Here is an 18,294-nt window from a genome sequence, read left to right as displayed (position 1 = left end):
AAACTGTTTTTCATGTTACAAAATCAGCTATAGCACACCAAGGATTTGGATTTATCAGCTATTGATGGTGTCCCTCCAACTGTTTGGCTTAACTTAAAGCTCCTTCCTTCCTTCATTTTTTCACAGCCCGGATATTCTACATTTCAGGGAACCTAACCTTTCCCTTTTAACTTTCACTCTGATTCCTGCAGGTCTCGCTAGTTTGGCTAATATTTCAGTAATAAGTCTGAGGTCCAATGCTCTCTCTTCTATTCTGCTCCATCCCCCACGTTTTCCTCAGATTTCATGAGGTTTTGTCCTTCCTTAGGGATAAGACACCCCCTACTATATAGTCCCTTTCAGAGTTGGGGTAAGTCCAAAACTGATGATATTTAAGGCTTTAAGCAATTCTAACAAAAGTTGCCAGACCTTACGAGTTCCTTTTGCAGATTTTAATGAAAGTTAGGTCTGTTAGATATCATTAAAAGGGAAGAGAAGCTACATCACTCCTGTGCCTTACAGACAACACTGGCTCCTACATTATTATTGGATCCAGTCTGCGCTCCTTATCTTGATCTTCGAGTTGCTTTGTGGGATGGGCCCCAGTTATGTCAAAAGTCATGTTTGTCTCCAAGACAGCTGTGCTTTTTAGGAGAACTGGAGCATATGATACATAGGGTGAAACTCCGAAGTTAGGAGAGATCAGACCTTCCTAGCAATTTACTCAGTTAAGGAGTTCTGTCTTGCAAGACAGTAGGCAGTCAGAGGGTCACACTGGGGATCACAGCAAATGTAAAACACAGCTATTCACATGGGAGTCCCCTGAACATATTCGGCAGAGATCATTTCCTTGTGAATAAACAGTAGAAATCTTCTATAACATGCTAGTTATCACTAGTTATTTTCCCCACACTCAAACTTCAGCAGAGTCCTCTGAAAAAGCAAAGAATAATGGATCTATATTCATTATTTTACTCCCTAAGCAAAACATAATGTTGCATAGGAGAAGTCTGTATTTAAAGTAGCAGCTCCTGACCTTTCTCCAGAGCCTTCCTCCAAGGTTATGATGCCCATTTTCACTTTTCACCATCCTTGACTTGAAACAGTTGAGAAGTGTAGTGGGTAAAAATCAGTTCCTATGTTGATTTGGGCAATGACTTCAGTAAGAATGTGGTGAAATTACTGGTTATAAACATTATAGTTTTATTTCATATCAAAGTAGGTAAATATGCCTGAAACAGCTCTCTGTCACTTTATTGCTACTTACATAGAATTTGGGGGGGAATATCTCTTATCATTTGCTTTTCTGGTCTTCTAAATGCACACTTATAAATTTTTGAATAGCTATTAGTGGTTAGTATATTAGTAATACCTTCTCTGAAACCCTTTTAAAGTTGTTTTTCTCTTATTTTAAATAGTGTGCCTGCATAGCACAACTTTTTCTAGATTTTTATAAACATAATTTTTAAAGGTAGATGTAGATTTGGAAATAGCTTTAAGAATCTCCTCCTACAAAGAAAAGACTGAAGCCAAATTTTCATGTATGTTGCATGTCCAGCAGGATCATAATTCAATGTTACTTATTTCGAAGTTGCCATTCTTTCAGGTGTTGGGTTATATAAAGTATAAGATGATATACAATGCTCTGTGGAAACTGTGAACTTAGAAACTGTGACTTTTATTTTGGGATATTTTCCTGTCTTATTGTTTAGGGATCTTACAAATTCTCTGCACAACTTTTTGTACTTTATATAATCCTTCACAGGTCATTTACAGAACAACATCAGGGGAAAAAAAAGAAACAAAAAAAAAAAAACAAAAAAAGCTGGTTTATGCTGTTTTACACTTTTCAAGTAGTGACAAATGTATTGTTGCTTTCCTTTGGAGTCCTGCATCTGAAATCAATGGTTATACTATGTTATATGTAATTGACTCTCTAGATAATATCTGGAGCAGATAAGGATTGGTATCATCCATGAATCACATGAACCCTGATAATTTGGTTACTGTTCCTTAATCAGAAGACTCTTTTCCGCAATGTGTAGAGCTAGGTTTACCCGTGAGGTTCAGACCGGCTTTGCAGACTATGTTGAGGCTCACAACATCTCCAGGACACCCCAAGGCTCAGAGTTTTATCTACCAAGTGTGACATTTTTTGCTACTAGCCAGCATGGGATTATGGAAATTGCTTTCTCCCATGCTCTGCACTGCCCTTCTGTCTTACAAGGCCCAATGATGTAGAACTGGTCAGATCTCCCAGGTCCATGAGAAAATGAAGCCAAACTGAAATTCAAACTGAATTGGTGGTCGTTGTATCTGACAATGTGCAGAATGAACATTTCAATCACTGTTTTCCCAAATACTAATTAATTTTATTGTGGCATATCATAATCCTGGTCGAGAGCCTCCTTGTATCCTGAACCAAAAACCGTAAAATGCTGATCATCCTTCTCCTTTAATTTTTCAATGAAAACTTACTATACCTTCAAGTCTTAGAATTCAGCTCCCATCTCCAGGTCTCCATTTCCTCCATGTTTCTGTGTCATCACAGCTTTTATTTTACTGTCTTATAGCTCTTAGAAAAAAATGACTGCTTCCACATCATTAACCAGGTCCTCACTTGATTCCTCACAGTCTCTCAGTCAAGAGTAATAACCCTTATTCTTCCCCAAAAGCATTTTCTAGTTTCACTTAGAAGACAGATGTAATCTAACTACAGTGAAACTAAGCTAACTTTGGTTGATCTATAAGCAAAGTAGAAATCAAATTTGTATCACTAAGCATTTTGAGGCCACAAGCTTTAAATTACTTACACAGCTGGAAAATGCTGCCTTTTCTGGACAGACTCCCTTCTTAGTCTCATTTTTAATCCCCCATTTTAGTCTTCATGCCTTGTCATATGACACTTAGCCTTATTTACTCAGCTCTTATCCTTCACTCACACAGCTAGCTGAAAACTTAAATGAATTTTGAGGAGTACATAGAAACATTCTGTAAAGAGACATTGTAAAGAATACAGGTTTTCTAGACATTTACTCCAATAGTAGCAGCTTCATCTTAGTCTGCCTCCCTGAAGGTAATTTCTTTCCTTCTTGAAACAGAAATCTATAATAGCTCAGATTTAAAAATCCAAACCTGTCAAAATCTAGTCAAAACAAAAAACTCTGTGTTATCTGTTTATCCATTTTCTTAAAAGAAAATGCAGAAATCAAATGGTTACACAAATGAGTGCCTGTTTTCACATGTACAATAGATAGTCTGTTTTAAATTCTCTCTAGACTAGGAATTGCCACTAATCACTGGATTATATTTATTAGAATGCTTTTGAAGTCCATTGAATATTTTTTTTTAACTTTATGCAATGACTTCTCTTTTCTCCTAATATATGTACCATACGTAGCTGTACTTGTTGAACTTTCTCTAAGCAGAGTATCTAATAAATACTTAGAATTCACTTAAAGTGTGATAAATGAAAGGGAGTTTCATGGCAATTACTGTGAATCTGTAGTATTTGGTCAGGTTTAGAGCTCTGCCTTGTTGAGTATCTAACGCCATCTATTACGACGTCTTCTGCTAAAATAATGTTAAACCTGATTACTTAATTTTCTAAAATTGCTTCAATTTTTATTTCCTGCCATATATCTCTGTATCGCTTAGTGTCATTTGCTAATTACTTCTAGGCATGTTTTCCAGAAATCTCACATTTAAATGACTGATTTGCCCAGAGATCCCTTTGCATTTTCATGGAATGCAGTTTCTTGGCTCAGAAGTAAACTTATGCAGTACCCAATTCTTACATTGTTATGTCACTAATACAAATATACTGGATATCTTTAATTTACAGAGGCTGTTCCCGTTGTATGTAGCATTTACCCGTGTGTGTATGTGTATATCTTTTTTGTTTCGCTTTCTGAACCGTGAAGTTAAATGCAGACTAATCATTATGTTACAAAGAAAATTAGTAAGGCAACATTTGTGTTCTAATGACTGCTCAGGAAAAGCTGACAGCGCCTTCCTTGGGAACATTCAGCCCATGAGCAAAGCTGTTTATACAGGGTGAGAGACATCCTAATGTTGGAGCTACATAAAATTACTAAACATCAATTATGGCATTTATATGACATCTGTCTTTGGAGCACACCATGTTTTGTGTGCCTTATAGCTTTAGTACCTTTTCTCATTATTTGGCTGTCATTTCCAGCTACCAGTCTCTCCAAAGTAAACAGTTTTCTTGTTTCTCTTAGTTTTCATATGTGATGAGATTTATTCCCAGCTGCCTCTGTAAGAAACTGAACTGATTCCAACCACTGCAGTTGGACTTTTTTGTTTTGTTTTGTTTTTCCTTTTCTGTAACTAATACTTAAGAATTAAAGTGACGTGTTTGTTTACGACTTTGAGTATCCTAGTGCATAGCTTCCCTCAATGTATTCTAGAATATAACGCTCTGCCCAGCCATGTGCACATCCAGATGCATGCCCATGTTCACACTGGCACATATTAGCCTTTGTGCTTCCAGCATAAAACTAATTTGAATCTGAACACAACAGTCATCACTCTTGCAAATTCAAAAGCCACCCACTGAATGGATGTTATTGTTCTGTGTGTAACTTGTGCTGAGGATACCACAAATTGCAAACAGTCTACTGAGTTGTAATGTCTTTGAAAGTCGTTGCTGTGGTTGTTTCTTAAAACAATGAAAAACCCCATCATCCAGCCCTTCACTAAGTCCATCTGGCCAGACCCATGGCCAGTGCTATCTCTTCCTAGAAACAAATCACGTGAGAACATCATATTTACAAGGTTCAATTTTTGCTAGTATAAATAATTTGGGCCTGATCCTGGTCTTAATTACTTAAATTAATTAATGACAGATGTCCAAAATCAGAGTGAAATTCAACCCTTGAGAGAATTCCCACAAGGCCTTTATATAACTGTTTTAAAGGACTTAAGTGATGCTTAGGCTCTCTGCTGGCCCTCTGCAAAGAATAAGTTTTACCCAGAATGCTTATTGCTTTGATCCCTTATATGTAACTCACATCCTTAAGTTTGCACAGCCACAAAAGATCTATACAGAACTAAATAGCCAGATCTTCAGCTGGTGTAAATTTATGTAACTTCATTGACCTACATGGAACAGTACCAATTTTCACTACTCTGGCTTAAAGAATCTCCATGGGATAGAGGTAAGTGCGTATGGTGGGTAAATGGATGAAAGGCTCTTCAAATGATGAAAGACTATATTGCTCTGGAAGTGATTTAAGTTAAACTGGAAAAAAGCCACTCCTTTTCCGGAATAACTCACACAGGGAGTATAATTATGCAGTTAAATTTCTTCTCATGCAGTCAAGCTTGAACTTGCCACCACATTTGTGTAAGAAATGAAATATTTCCCATCTCTCAGCAATATACTAAGTTCTACATTTAACACACATTTATACGTGAGCTGTACACGTAGACATACAGATTTTCATCTTTATTTTGAAGGGAAGGGTATTTGTAATTTTTTCTCTTATTCTGAAGGCCAGAAGTTTCATCTGGACCGCATTCCCTATCACCTTGCGGATAATTGAGGGTGGATTTCTAGAACAATTTCAAGGGCACTAAAGAAAACCTCTTATTTCCTGTTTTATCTTTCTAGTCTACATACTGTTTTTTTCTGAAGCAGTTGTGTGCTGGATTTTTACCATCCCAAATACATTGTTAAAGCAGGTAATTTCTAGGCATGCATGATGCAGAGCTATCTTACAGTATTTTTGATTCTTCTGCTTGTATCTGAGTGGATCAGTCAGCGAACTGGTGTGCTTAGCATTGCTGAGTTTTAAAGCCAAGAATATTTTTCTGTCATGGGAATTCCTAGCCTACTGCAAGGCTTCCCCCCCCCCCCCCCAGTTATGTATTGAAGCAGTAATTGCTTTCTTTCCAGCTGTTACACATCTGTATTGAAGGCTGGGGAAACTGGCGGTGGTCTGAACCATTCAGTGTGGACAATACAGGGACCTTTATTCGTACCATTCAGTACAAGGGCCGGACAGCATCACTTATTATCAAAGTTCAGCAGCTCAGTGGAGTGCAAAAGCAAGTAAGTATTTGATCCAGTTTGGAAAAAATAACATGGGCAATTCACAAATTAGTCACCTTGTTATTTATTCTCTCCTACTGGGATCTGAAAAAAAACACCCCACACTAAATATAACGGTCTTCTGGGGGTGTTCTGGTGAGATTTTGCAAGTTTTTCTTCACTTTCATATGTATATTAACATTTAAAATTTCAATTGCCACCATGTATTTTACATGTTCTAGTAAACATCTCTGCATGGTTTGTAAGTTTTGACAGTTTTGTTAAAGGAGAAAGAAGTAATGACCCAATTAACATTTGAAAATAGGCTTCTGTGCAGTGACTTTTCACATACTATCTTCGTAAAGAGATCTTTAATAACACCGCAGTCCAGAAGTCTGCATTGGCAGAAGCCAGAGCATGTGGTGGACGTAACATGTTCAGCTCATGGATATGACAGAGCACCTTATGTTGTGCAACAGAAATACACCTTCTCAGATGAGAACAGTGCCTGGTGTTTTACTGAAAGCCCTGCTGAGACTTTGCTTGGTAGGTTGTAGCTAGAGTGTGCACCCTCCTTAATGAAAAGCAAATGAAGATGGTTACACAGGGATACACATGGAATACTGTTTCTTCATAGAGCTTACAAAAAGTCAGCTATATGTTCTATGATAAACAATTCGTGTATGATGGACAGCAACAACTCTGAGTCTAATTTGATGATTTTCTAGGTGGGTGCACTTAAATACAGAAATAGGGTACAGCCATTTAATGGAATTATAAGCATTAAAACAGGAAACATACTGAAAAGTCTGGAACGCTGGATTGTGCTGGGAAAGTGAGGCGTCAGTAGAAACCTTTCACTGTGTCTGCTCAGAAAGGGCTCAGCATTCTGAGACCATCACGGTACTCTTAAAATCCAATCCAGAGCTATGTCAGCCTTGGACAGTACTGCTGAGTTCAGTGGGAACGAAAGTGGATATGTTACATGTTTCTCTCAAGCCCGGATACTGCGTTAGCAATATTTCAGGCATTTTAATGCCTAGGTTTCTATGAAATTGCACATACATTTGGCCAACAAAAATAATGTTTTACCATTCATTGCCTTCAGCAGTGCTTGGGAAAGCCTAAAATAGGGAGATTATTCTTGTACAGGTTTTCAGTCTGTAATTCCATTTTGACCTTTCTTTTTCACCGTTGTTATATATGAGCTGCATATTTTTGTGTTTTAGATCCTAATCTGTGGAAGGCAGACTGTCTGTAGTTACCTTTCCGAAAGTATTGAACTGAAAGTGGTTCAGCATTACATTAGCCAGGATGGACAGGCCATAATAAAAGAACACATCAACTGCCTCGCAGCCAAGCAGAAGTTGCCTTCATATGTCCTAGAAAATAATGAGCTCACTGAACTGAGTGTGAAAGCTACAGGAGATGAAGACTGGTCCCGAGATGTATGTCTAAGTTCTAAACATACAGAACACAGCACTGTCATTCAGGTATGACTAGAAAGAGGTATATGGAATTATAGCATTAAAAATGTTTGAGAAAGCTGGGGACTTAGCATTTAGACTTCCGCTTAATATGATAAAATGTTGAACATTATCATCCTGAAATAATTTTAGTGTGATGCTGCTGATCTCTCTGTATACAGGTACCATCTTCAGAGAGTTCAGTTACATATGTGTGGTGCACCATTTTGACTTTAGAGCCCAACTCTAATGCGCAGCAACGATTAGTAAGTACACTTTATGTCTCTGAAATCTAAACTTTTATGCCTTACATGTCATATTATAAATCAAGGGTAGAATGACCTACTTGACAGATTTATTAATAGCTTGTTTCAACAGCTGTAATACTGGAATAAAATTAGCCTTGAATTGGTATATTATTTTCTTTTTGTAGATTGTTTTCAGCCCTCTTTTCATTGTAAGGAGCCATCTTCCAGACCCAATTATCATACATTTAGAGAAAAGAAGTCTGGGACTGAATGAAACACAAGTGATTCCAGGGAAAGGGCAGGAGAAAGCACTGCAAAATATAGAACCTGATCTTACACACCACCTGACATTTCAAGCCAGGTAAAATACTCGCTTTCCTTGAAAATGGTTCATTTGTATGGAAAAGAACTGTCGTGGTTTAAACCCAGTCAGGCAACTTGTTCACTCCCAGTGAGTGGTGCTGGGCTGACAACAATCGAGGGCCCCCCCCACCGGGGGCTCCCCCTTTCCCCGCTCCCGGAGGAATGGGGAGGAGGATCAAAAGGGTGCAACTCCCACGGGTTGAGACAAGAACAGTCCAGCAACCAATGTACAACACAAATCACCACCGCTACCACCAACGACAACAATGATAAGGGAAAATAACAAGGGAAGAGAATACGATACCACCGGCCAAGAAACGAGTCCCACCCAGAAGCCCGTGTCCTTCCGGGTAACTCCCAGTTACCCCCCACCCCGAGCATGACGTGCTGTGGTATGGAATACCTCCTTGGCTAGCCCGGGTCAGGTGTCCTGTCTCTGCTTCCTCACGGCTTCCCCTCCTCCCTGGCAGAGCATGAGCCTCACAAAGTCCTTGGTCAGGGTAAACATCACTTAGCAACAACTGAAAACATCAGTTTCACCAACATGGCTCCCAGACTGGAAGTCAAAACACAGCACTGCACCAGCTACCACGAAGGAGAAACATGACTGCTACTGCTGAACCCAGGACAAGAAGGAATAATTTACACTGTAACTTCTGGTGCATTGTTTCTGAGAGCATAGCATATGCAAAGGAGATAGGACAGAACAAGCATATCTGGCCTGAAATTATATGACAGAACATACTAAATTTGGTATAACTGTCCTAAGCACATCAGCATTTTTTGCTTAAGCAGTCCATGGGTTTATGTTTTGAAAAATAAATTCCTAAATGATCTTGAAATATTTTTTGGGGAATACTGAAGAGTTTCTAGGGTCTCAGACGCAAAGGTCATTACAGTGTCATAACAAATTCATGTGTATCAGTTAATGCTCAGGAAGTTGTTAGACATTGTAACTTGATTCATCTGTGATTAGCTTGTGATTGTTCCTACTGTAGAGTGAGCTTGGAAAGCTTCATTTAAGAAAATGTTTATGCTACTAATCCTTAATCTTGTTGTGTGAGTGACTGAATCTGTTTTCAATGACAGGGAGGAAGATGATCCATCAGAGTGTGCAGTCCCTATTTCAACCACGCTAATTAAACAGATAGCGACTAAATCCCATGCAGGTGGCAATGTCAACCAAATACTGTCCGAGTTCTATGGCACCACTAATCCTCCCCAGCCTGCATGGCCATATAATAGGAAGGATTCAGACGGGTAATTCTTTGCTAAACCTTCTTCATTGTTATTGCATTGCCTTTTCAAATAAACTTAAATCACATTCAAGAAGACTATATGTGTTCAACATTGAATATGTTTTCAATAATTACGTGATTCCTGTATGTAAGCTGCAGAATCTGTCGTGGGTAGGAAAAAATAGAAGTCAGCCTAGGGGCTGCCCTTGATTACACTGTGAACATCAGCAAGGATTAAAGAAAAATTAATCTTTTTATTGTGAATGCACCTTCTTTACTGCAACTCTAGAGGCTGTTGTTTATTCAGCAGCTGTTTAAGTACAGAAACAGGGAGTTGCTGAGAAAAAAACAATGGAAATGTGATTTTATGACTCTAAAAGTTACAGGTTTAGTTCTGAAGGATAGTGATAATTCTGTGAACATATTTCTTTAATTGACCAACTTAGGTTGAGCTTATGCAGTTGAAAATATGTCTTTGTAGCCTACACATAGCTAAATCAGTCTGAAAGCATCTGGGTATGTTCCAGGATGATAAGAAGAGGCTGTTTTTCTTTTTCAGAACCAGAAAAGCCTTGCAAATTTCTGAAAATGACAGCTTATCATTTGTAATCTTGAATTCATTATTCCTTTGACTATATTTGTTTGTTGGTTTGTTTTGGAACAGCAATGAGCAACTCTCCCAGTGGGATAGCCCAATGCGGGTAAAGTTGTCGGTGTGGAAACCGTGTGTTAAAACTCTGTTGATTGAACTTCTGCCCTGGGCTTTGCTTATCAATCAGTCCAGGTGGGACCTGTGGCTGTTTGAAGGAGAGAAGATTGTTCTTCAAGTACCTACTGGGAAAATAATTATACCTCCCAACTTTGAGGTAACTTTACCATTGATGTTAACAGGCATAGTTCTGCTAAACCTTCTGATTCTGAAGAATGGTTATTAATGCAGATGATTCCCACTTTCCAGTCACTGTTAGTCATATGATGAGCAGAAATAACAGTAGAAATTTGCCATGCTGACTCACCAAGTGAGTAGCACAACATACTAGGAATGTTTGAAGAGCAACATGTCTTAAAGATGCATAGTTAAACATTTTTACTGCAGGAAGAAGACCTTCACACCATCTGATTAAGCAGCCTACTCCCTCTCAATTCAGCCAGTGAATTTGCAAAATGTAGCAGCCCAAGTAAATTGCTGTAAAGGCCAAATAAAGGCTTTGGCCCCTGCTGTGCTGACCAGCCCCTGGGTAGTGGATTGAGCGCAGTAGCAAAGCTGACCACCTGGAAGGAATGTTTGGTTTGAGAGTGGTTTAGATTGAGTCATTTCGTATTTCATATGCTACCAGGAAACACTGGATAATGAGATAGGGTGAATTATAAACAAAGAAGATTCTTTAGGAGGGAGAAAGGGAAAAAATGAGGTTGACTTCATACTGGAAACTACATGTAACTCTAGTAGAGCTGTATCAAACTGCCAACAAGTAATAATCGATCATTTTTCACTTGCAGGAAGCTTTTCAGGTTGGAATATACTGGGCAAACACTAATACTGTGCACAAATCAGTGGCAATTAAACTGGTTCATAATGTGACCTCCCCAAAATGGAAGGATGCCGATAATGGGGAAGTAGTAACATTGGATGAAGAAGGTTTTGTTGAAGCTGAGATAAAACTTGGTGCTTTTCCAGGTCATCAAAAGGTTAGAAGAAAATTATCCTGATTTATAACTTTATCATGTAAAAACTAAGTCAAATAGTGAATGAAAGCAATCAAGTGTAAGCAGTGTGAAAGCTCCTCCCTAATTATGTTAATGAGAGTATAAACAGTGTATGAAGTATAATTTAAAGAATTACATCTCCAAATCATTCTGCCCAACTCATAAAGATAATACAGTATTTCCTGGAAAATAATTAATGAATTTTCCATCTTGTTTGGCAAACATTGATAGATGCAACTTCAAAAGTATTTGATGTGGCTCCAGCTACAAAGTGTGTGGATATAGATGGGATTTCCACAGTTAAAAAGAAAATGGCAGATCTGCCACTATATTTTATGGTTTTGTGTGTGACCTCATCATCTTCTTTATTGTCTTACAGTTGTGTCAGTTCTGCATTTCTTCAATGGTTCGACAAGGTATACAAATTTTACAAATAGAAGATAAGACAACAGTGATCAATAGTACACCATATCAAATCTATTATAGGCCACAGCTTTCTATTTCCAAAACCCACTCGGGAGAAGAGGTAAAGCACTGTCAGTACTGGTTTGCTTGTCATCTGCAGTATGTTTAGATTTGTATGGTTTCAGCTGCATATAGAAGAGCTTGAACAGAAATCTTTAGACATAACAATGCTAAAGTATTTTATTTAAAGTACAGAATCCTGGGTAAATTCAACTCCAGTAATTAACTGGGATCAGGAATCTGTGCAAAGCAGGAGATTCTTGCACATTGCAGAATTAGTTCTGCCTGTTCTCCATCTGTTCAGGCACTAATGGCCATTTCTGTAAAATAGGCAGCGTAATCCATAGTAGCTGATGAAATTGTTCTGAGAATTTTCACTGAGTTTGCGTGTAAAAGAGGTGCATTGGCCTGGCAGGCTGAAAACTTTTTGTTATTCTTTTGGGAAGATTCCAGTTATCTGAACAAAGCTGCAAAACTAGAGACGTGCCCAAAGTTTATGTATTTCAGCAAACTGCATCAAATTGTGAATATCAGTTTTCTAATAATTGCACAGTGTATCTAAGGACTAGTTTGCAGGAACCAAAATGTATGCATGGTCAATATATTTTAATCAACCATTTGTACATATTTATTGAAGATTACATTTATAGTAAAATATGTGGAAAGAATTCTCAGGGTTGAACTTGCTAGAGGAGCTGGCAGGTAAACAAAAAAAGTTCCCTATTTGTTTTGTTTTCCTTCTGCATTAGTTTTCTTCACATCAGTATCTACATTTGTGCATCACACATTTTGTGGCAGTCTTACTGGATGGGGAACTGGAAAACCGTTAAGGCTAAAACCTGGTTTTAGCTTTGTATCTATAAATGGATTTTCTTCTCATGGTTTTATTACAGTGATATAACTGTTGGTTTTGGTAGAGTGATGTAGACTGGACTGTAGATAACTGTGCTTAGTTAACTGCATAAGTATACCTAAAGACAGATTTTGGCCCAACAGCTTTTAATGCAGTCAGCTTAGTGCAACCTTTAGTTAGTTGTGGTCATTAGCTACTTGAGATTGTTCTGTGCAAGGTCATCATGAATTAACTTCCTGTTAGAAGCCAGTACGTCATGCTACCACCATCTTTTTTCTTCCCAGGACTTCCATTCACCAGACAGTACGGTGTTCAGCATCAGTCCAGCTGGGGCACCACCCAGTGAGGTGCTGAGTGCTGTGCCCTGCTGGGACCTGATGTCAGACACCACTCCCTTAACTTCAGGGGTGCCTCTTACTGAAAAACGCATGCTGCTGAGTTTCAGTCCAGGCGGCTGTGCAGGGAGCTGTGAGCTGTGGAGTCTACCAGCTGTCATTAAACAAGAGTTCGCTAGACAGAGCGTGGCAGTGCCCACAGGGGTCTTTAGTGAAAGTGGATTTTGTACCAGGTACTGTATGCTGAACAGTCATGAATAATGATCTTTGCGTGTTGCTATAAGGCCTCAGCTAGGAAGAAACCATAAGACATTAATGCAGAAGTCAGAGTAACACATGCCCCCCATATGTAGAGGCAAGCCTTACTTTAATTTAAAAATTGTTATCTTTTGATGGGTTTGATGCTTTTATTATAAATGGTTTCATGTTATGACTGTGTACAAGTTGTACAATTATTTTTATAATGCATGGACTGCTATTTTTTATGTGCATACAAAATAAGAGCATGAAAAGGGATTTTTTGAGATTATGGTCTTTTTTCAATTTGCAGGTAACAATTTGAGTGCTCAAGGACAGTATGAAATGATACAATACAGAAATTTAGGTTTTGTTTATAAAAGGTAAAAATACATTTTAGCAAGAATAATAAGAAAATAAACAGGAAAAGCAAAAAAGGAATGAAACTGTTTTGAGACAAGGAAAAAAAATCCATGTTTTAAAGCTTGAAATGATCGAAACGTGCATTCTACTTACAAACAAATGCACCCAGCTAGTTTAAAGTAACAGTCCGATGACTAGTCAGATGCCCAACTTCAGTTCTCAGACCTCGTATCTGAATCTATTTATCCTTATACTGGTATAAACAAGAAACAATCTGATGAAATTAGAGAAGCTGCAGCAATATGATCTTCCTCTTGCCTGAAGTGCTTGATATCGTTCAAACCCACATACTGTTCCTCTGTAGTCTAAGAAGTATCAGTGTGGGTACTAAAGATTCTCATAAAGACTCAGATTAAAACAAAAATAATAATGGGAAGAACAAAGAAAAGCTTCTTCATGATTGCGAGAAGGATACAGAGAATCTCGTGATCCTAATCCAATTTGCAGGCTGTTTGGATTTTTAAAATCACCATGAGGTGAAGTTTTTTAGAAAGAGCCAATAAATTTGCACAAGAAAACATGAACTTGTGTTTATGCATGAAGACATTTTATGTAGCTAATAAGTAGAACTAAATTAATTTATTTTCATTTTAGAAATTTATGTAGTGATGATCCGTAAGATTAACATTTGAAGGGGTGATAGCATTGGGGATCATTCCAGGAGAGCAGTCAGTTACAAATTTATGTATTTGTTAAAAATATCTTTCATGTGTATCAAAGAAGTATGCGTGCAAATTCTTCTGGAAAATTTTAAAGATTTATGTTGAAAATTTGGACCTACAATCTCATGTTTTTAATTTAATATAAATCTCTGCTGGCCAGGGCTCTCAGCTTGTAAACACACATACTTGATTTAACTCATGAGTTGTCTCTATTAAGTGATTTCTTCTCTAATACTGTTTTTTTGTGGTATTTCCACGCATTTCTCTGTTTCAGTATAATTCTCAGTGGAGATATGTACTTGCCTAAATATTTGTAAATATCTGTGACTAAGAACTTGATTATAAAGAGTCTTAAAGATGTTAATTTTGAATGTTTCTATTGTTCAGAGTAATGATATGTAAAGATTTCATCCAAAACATGCATAATCAAATATATCTGCTTCTGTTTTAGAGCTATAGCCCTCACTTACCAAGAGCATCTTGGTGTGACGTACCTAACACTTACAGAAGATCCTAGCCCTCGTATAATTATTCACAATAGGTGCTCTGTTCCATTGCTTGTAAAAGAAAACTTCAAAGGTAGGTAGTATGCAGAAACAGTGCAGTGTTATAGTATAGATTATTTTTCTGTATCTCCAGTGCAAAATTGAGTTCAGTATGTGTTTTTGATAAAACAAGAACTTGATGCCCTCATAAAGATCCATCTGAAAGTGACAGACTCTGGAAGGTACTGAAGCCTGGAAGCTAATGGAGCTAAGCATGAGGTCAGAAGTATGAATTTACATGACTCCAGGCTTTTGGGTCTCCCTAGTTGCATCCATCAAGGTGACTCAGCTGTAGGAAACTAGTAGGCAGTAGAGTCCTTTTGACATCAGTTCAATCCTATGGAACATTTTAATTTCCTAAGATTCACAAGTGTAACACAAAACATTAATGTTAATGCAGTGATAAGTAGAACATTATTTATGTAAACCTTAGTGTATTGAAAAAGAAAGGGAAAAAAAACCCAAACATATAAAATTGTAACCAATAGAAGAGTAATGTTTTTATTTATTAGTAATATTTTAGACAGAAACTTCCTTGTTTGTGTAAGCATAGGTGAGTTTTCATTTCATGCACGTTTTAGAAAGTTCTAATCCTGTATATTTTATGAAATTTCAGATACACCAAAGTTTGAAGTTTATTGTAGAAGGATTCCAGCTGAATGTTCAGTTCATCATGAACTTTACCATCAAGTCTCCAGCTATCCAGATTGCAAAACAAGAGATTTGTTGCCCAGCATTCTTCTGAAAGTGGTGTCATATGATGAATTAGTAAATGAATGGAGTGATTTTGTGGATATCAACAATCAAGGAACACAGGTAAATCATTATGAACTCTTTCCGAGTTCACAGCATAAATGGTTGTCTTTCTGACCTGCACAGTATATTGTTCCTTTGCAAGAAGCATACTCTGTTGGTTAACTAAACTCTGTTGGGTTCAGGGGGTTTTTTAGGTAAGTATTTGGAGCTCTTCTTCCTCTAAGTGCTGTTGGGTTTTTTGGGCTTTGAGGCCATTTTTTTTGGTGGTTTTTTTTTTTTTTTTTTATTTAAGTTTTGGGAGTTCTCCTCCCTAATCCACATCCTGTGGAAGTTTTAGAATACAGATTACCTTCTTCACTGGCTATTTTTAAAAATAGCTAGATAAAAATACAGGCTTTCTAGCACTGAATTTTTTCACTTCTTTTTCATCAACTTGGTGTTCCCTGGAAAAAATCAGTCCTGATAATTTCTGGCCCCTGTAAACAAAGAATCCCCTATAAGCAAAGGATCCAGGAAAATCCTTCTATTTGGTGACTTAATTAACACAGGATTTTTATCTTTACATCTTGTAAGAATCATCACTGTCATTCTCCCTCTGTGTCTTTACAGAAGCTACTCATGTCTTTTTAAAACAAAACAAAGCAAAAAAACCCTTTTGTTTCCTTCTGTTATTTTTCTCCTGTTTTGAGGTAAATGAAAACTTCCTTGACTGGAGTAATTCTTTTTGATGGGAATTTTTTCCATCTTTGAAGTCATTAGTTTACATGGAATCAACATAAACTGCTTCTCTCTTTGAAAGAAATACTAGTTTCAGATGTTTTCCCTGGGGACCAATCACAAAAATGCTCTTGATTATTGAGTGTTATGTTATATTGCAAGTAGTTCAGTTTCATTCAGCAAGCCAGTCAAGCAATGCAAGGTTTCAAATTTCAGCCATTAATGTTATGCCAGACCAGGGTTCTTTATAAGTATCTGGCTCCTACAAGGAATTAGATGCTAAGACAACATTTGGGGATCATTGTCTATTTGAAGAACTCTCCAAATAAGAAGTGTAGCCTTCTGTTAACAAAGTTTTAGGGTTTACAAGTAGAGAATTTCCCCAGGATTTCTCAGTCCATCTTAGGAAACTATAAGTAAATAAGGAATAAGCTAATAGCTTCACATGCTTGGTTCAGATTGTGAAACAACTGGGATTTAGAAGATCTTGACTAATTTGTGCTCTTTCTACCTAGTCACAGATAGGTACTTATTCTATTAAATGAAAATGTTATTAATTTACAAAAATTAATAACATCTGAAATTTGAATTAAAATTTCCAATCTTTAAGATCAGTAAGGGTTTTTTAGAATAATGAGGGTGTATTGAAAATTCAGTGTCCTTTTTTTTGTCCACTTCCATCATGCAGGATTGCAGATCTCTTTCAGATAAGCAGAAGTTTAAAACTGAAATATCAAAATTATGAATTCTTGTATAGTAATTCTCAGAAGAATAAGACATAATTTGATAAATGAAATTTAATTATCTCTGCAAGGTTGTTATATGTAGTGTAATATAGAGAATCTATTTAAGAGCTGACCTACTAAACTTCCAAGTGCTTTCCTTCTGGTGATTTGTTAACAGCAGTAAAGATTCTTCAAAGCAAACAACTGTTTATTTTACCTATGCTAGCCCATTATCTTTGTGTTATCTCTTGAGTTTGTATTCCTTTAAATTATCTCTTCTGTCGTTGCAATCTTGTAAACAATTGTGCTGATAGTAGCCTTACAAAATAGAAGTCAGTTTGCTCTAACAAAGACTGCTGTGACTTTTCCAAGCCTGAAAAGACTTGTCTTCTGTATTGTGGAAGAACACAAAACTTGCTCAGAACTATTGTAGAATTAAGCTACAAAACCCAATATGTTATTTCTTTAAGTAGAATATTTATTCGTAAGGACAACTTATTCAGAATGAAAATTTGCTCATCTGTAAGCAAGACACAAACCTGTTGTCAAGTTCCCATTTTCCCGCCTTTTAAAATGTTTTATGCTTTCTAATACTTTTGCCATTTCTTTGTGGCAACACCTTGGTTTTGAATGTTGTCTCTCAAATGCAGGTTAGATGGCTTAAGAATGTGTTCAATGTTGTTAAGCAAGTCTTCATGAATCCAGAATGTTACTTTAATTTTTAATCTTCATGTGTTTAGCATCATGCTATCAGCCACTCATCTAACCAGCTCTGAGCTAGGGCATAGCAACATAATGTTAATTTAGGGTTGGTTTTCCAGTGGAGGTGTTATTGTGCAGAGCTTTAGGAATGTGCCTTTCTCCTTCATCTAAAATTGCAAATTAAAATTTCCTTTTTATTCTGTTCTCATATAACTTCCCCCCTCTCCAGCACATCTTGCTTATTTCTGGAGAAGAAGTTTCATATTAAAATATATTCAGTTATGCAGTTAAAGGATGAGGTGCAAATTTCATCTTGCTGTTCAACTGAAATACTTAAAGTATCAGAGCTGTTATTTTCTAAAGTATTGAGATCTGTTTCTGTTTTTCCTGAAGTGTCATGATTTGCATAAGAAATCTCTAATAGGATTAATTCTTATTCCGACATTAAAAATAGTAATTTCAGTGGCATTCCGTATTTTTCTAACTCTCTTCTCTAGATTGTGTTCTTAACTGGCTTTGGCTATGTTTATGTGGACATTGCCCATCAGTGCGGAACAATAGTCATAACCTTGGCCCCAGAAGGAAGAGCAGGACCTGTCGAGATCAACCTCAACAGGTACATAAAGCACATAAAAGGTGATGAAAAAGCATTGCCAAAAGTGCTGACTGGTCAGTCAGCTTTCTAAGTGTTTAACTAACCAACAAACTTTGGCTTAACTGTTTGTTTTGTTTAATACTGCTGCATGCTCTGTGGCATGTTTAGACCAGATGTTACGCTTTGTATGTCACAGTTAAAAAAGGACAATCTAACACCA

The 18,294-nt window shown here is 37.2% G+C and overlaps 1 protein-coding gene across 8 annotated transcripts in view; it reads left to right on the top strand.

Annotated features, from left to right (window-relative positions):
- VPS13B (vacuolar protein sorting 13 homolog B) overlaps positions 1 to 18,294 on the top strand; it is a 439,567-nt gene that overhangs the window by 395,497 nt on the left and 25,776 nt on the right. For all 8 annotated transcript variants that reach the window (XM_062627313.1, XM_062627314.1, XM_062627315.1 and 5 more), the window contains 12 exons: positions 5,903 to 6,058; positions 7,267 to 7,530; positions 7,686 to 7,769; positions 7,937 to 8,112; positions 9,204 to 9,374; positions 10,017 to 10,218; positions 10,853 to 11,041; positions 11,439 to 11,585; positions 12,662 to 12,945; positions 14,486 to 14,613; positions 15,196 to 15,395; positions 17,977 to 18,095. In XM_062627313.1, coding sequence (XP_062483297.1) covers positions 5,903 to 6,058; positions 7,267 to 7,530; positions 7,686 to 7,769; positions 7,937 to 8,112; positions 9,204 to 9,374; positions 10,017 to 10,218; positions 10,853 to 11,041; positions 11,439 to 11,585; positions 12,662 to 12,945; positions 14,486 to 14,613; positions 15,196 to 15,395; positions 17,977 to 18,095 — 2,120 coding nt within the window. The remainder of the gene's footprint in view (positions 1 to 5,902; positions 6,059 to 7,266; positions 7,531 to 7,685; positions 7,770 to 7,936; positions 8,113 to 9,203; positions 9,375 to 10,016; positions 10,219 to 10,852; positions 11,042 to 11,438; positions 11,586 to 12,661; positions 12,946 to 14,485; positions 14,614 to 15,195; positions 15,396 to 17,976; positions 18,096 to 18,294) is intronic.

Source organism: Pezoporus occidentalis, unplaced genomic scaffold (genome assembly GCF_034315485.1).
Source record: "Pezoporus occidentalis ecotype Australia unplaced genomic scaffold, CSIRO_AGI_Poc_V1 ctg3, whole genome shotgun sequence".
Classification (NCBI taxonomy): domain Eukaryota; kingdom Metazoa; phylum Chordata; class Aves; order Psittaciformes; family Psittacidae; genus Pezoporus; species Pezoporus occidentalis.
This window is presented reverse-complemented; position numbering and strand designations above follow the sequence as displayed.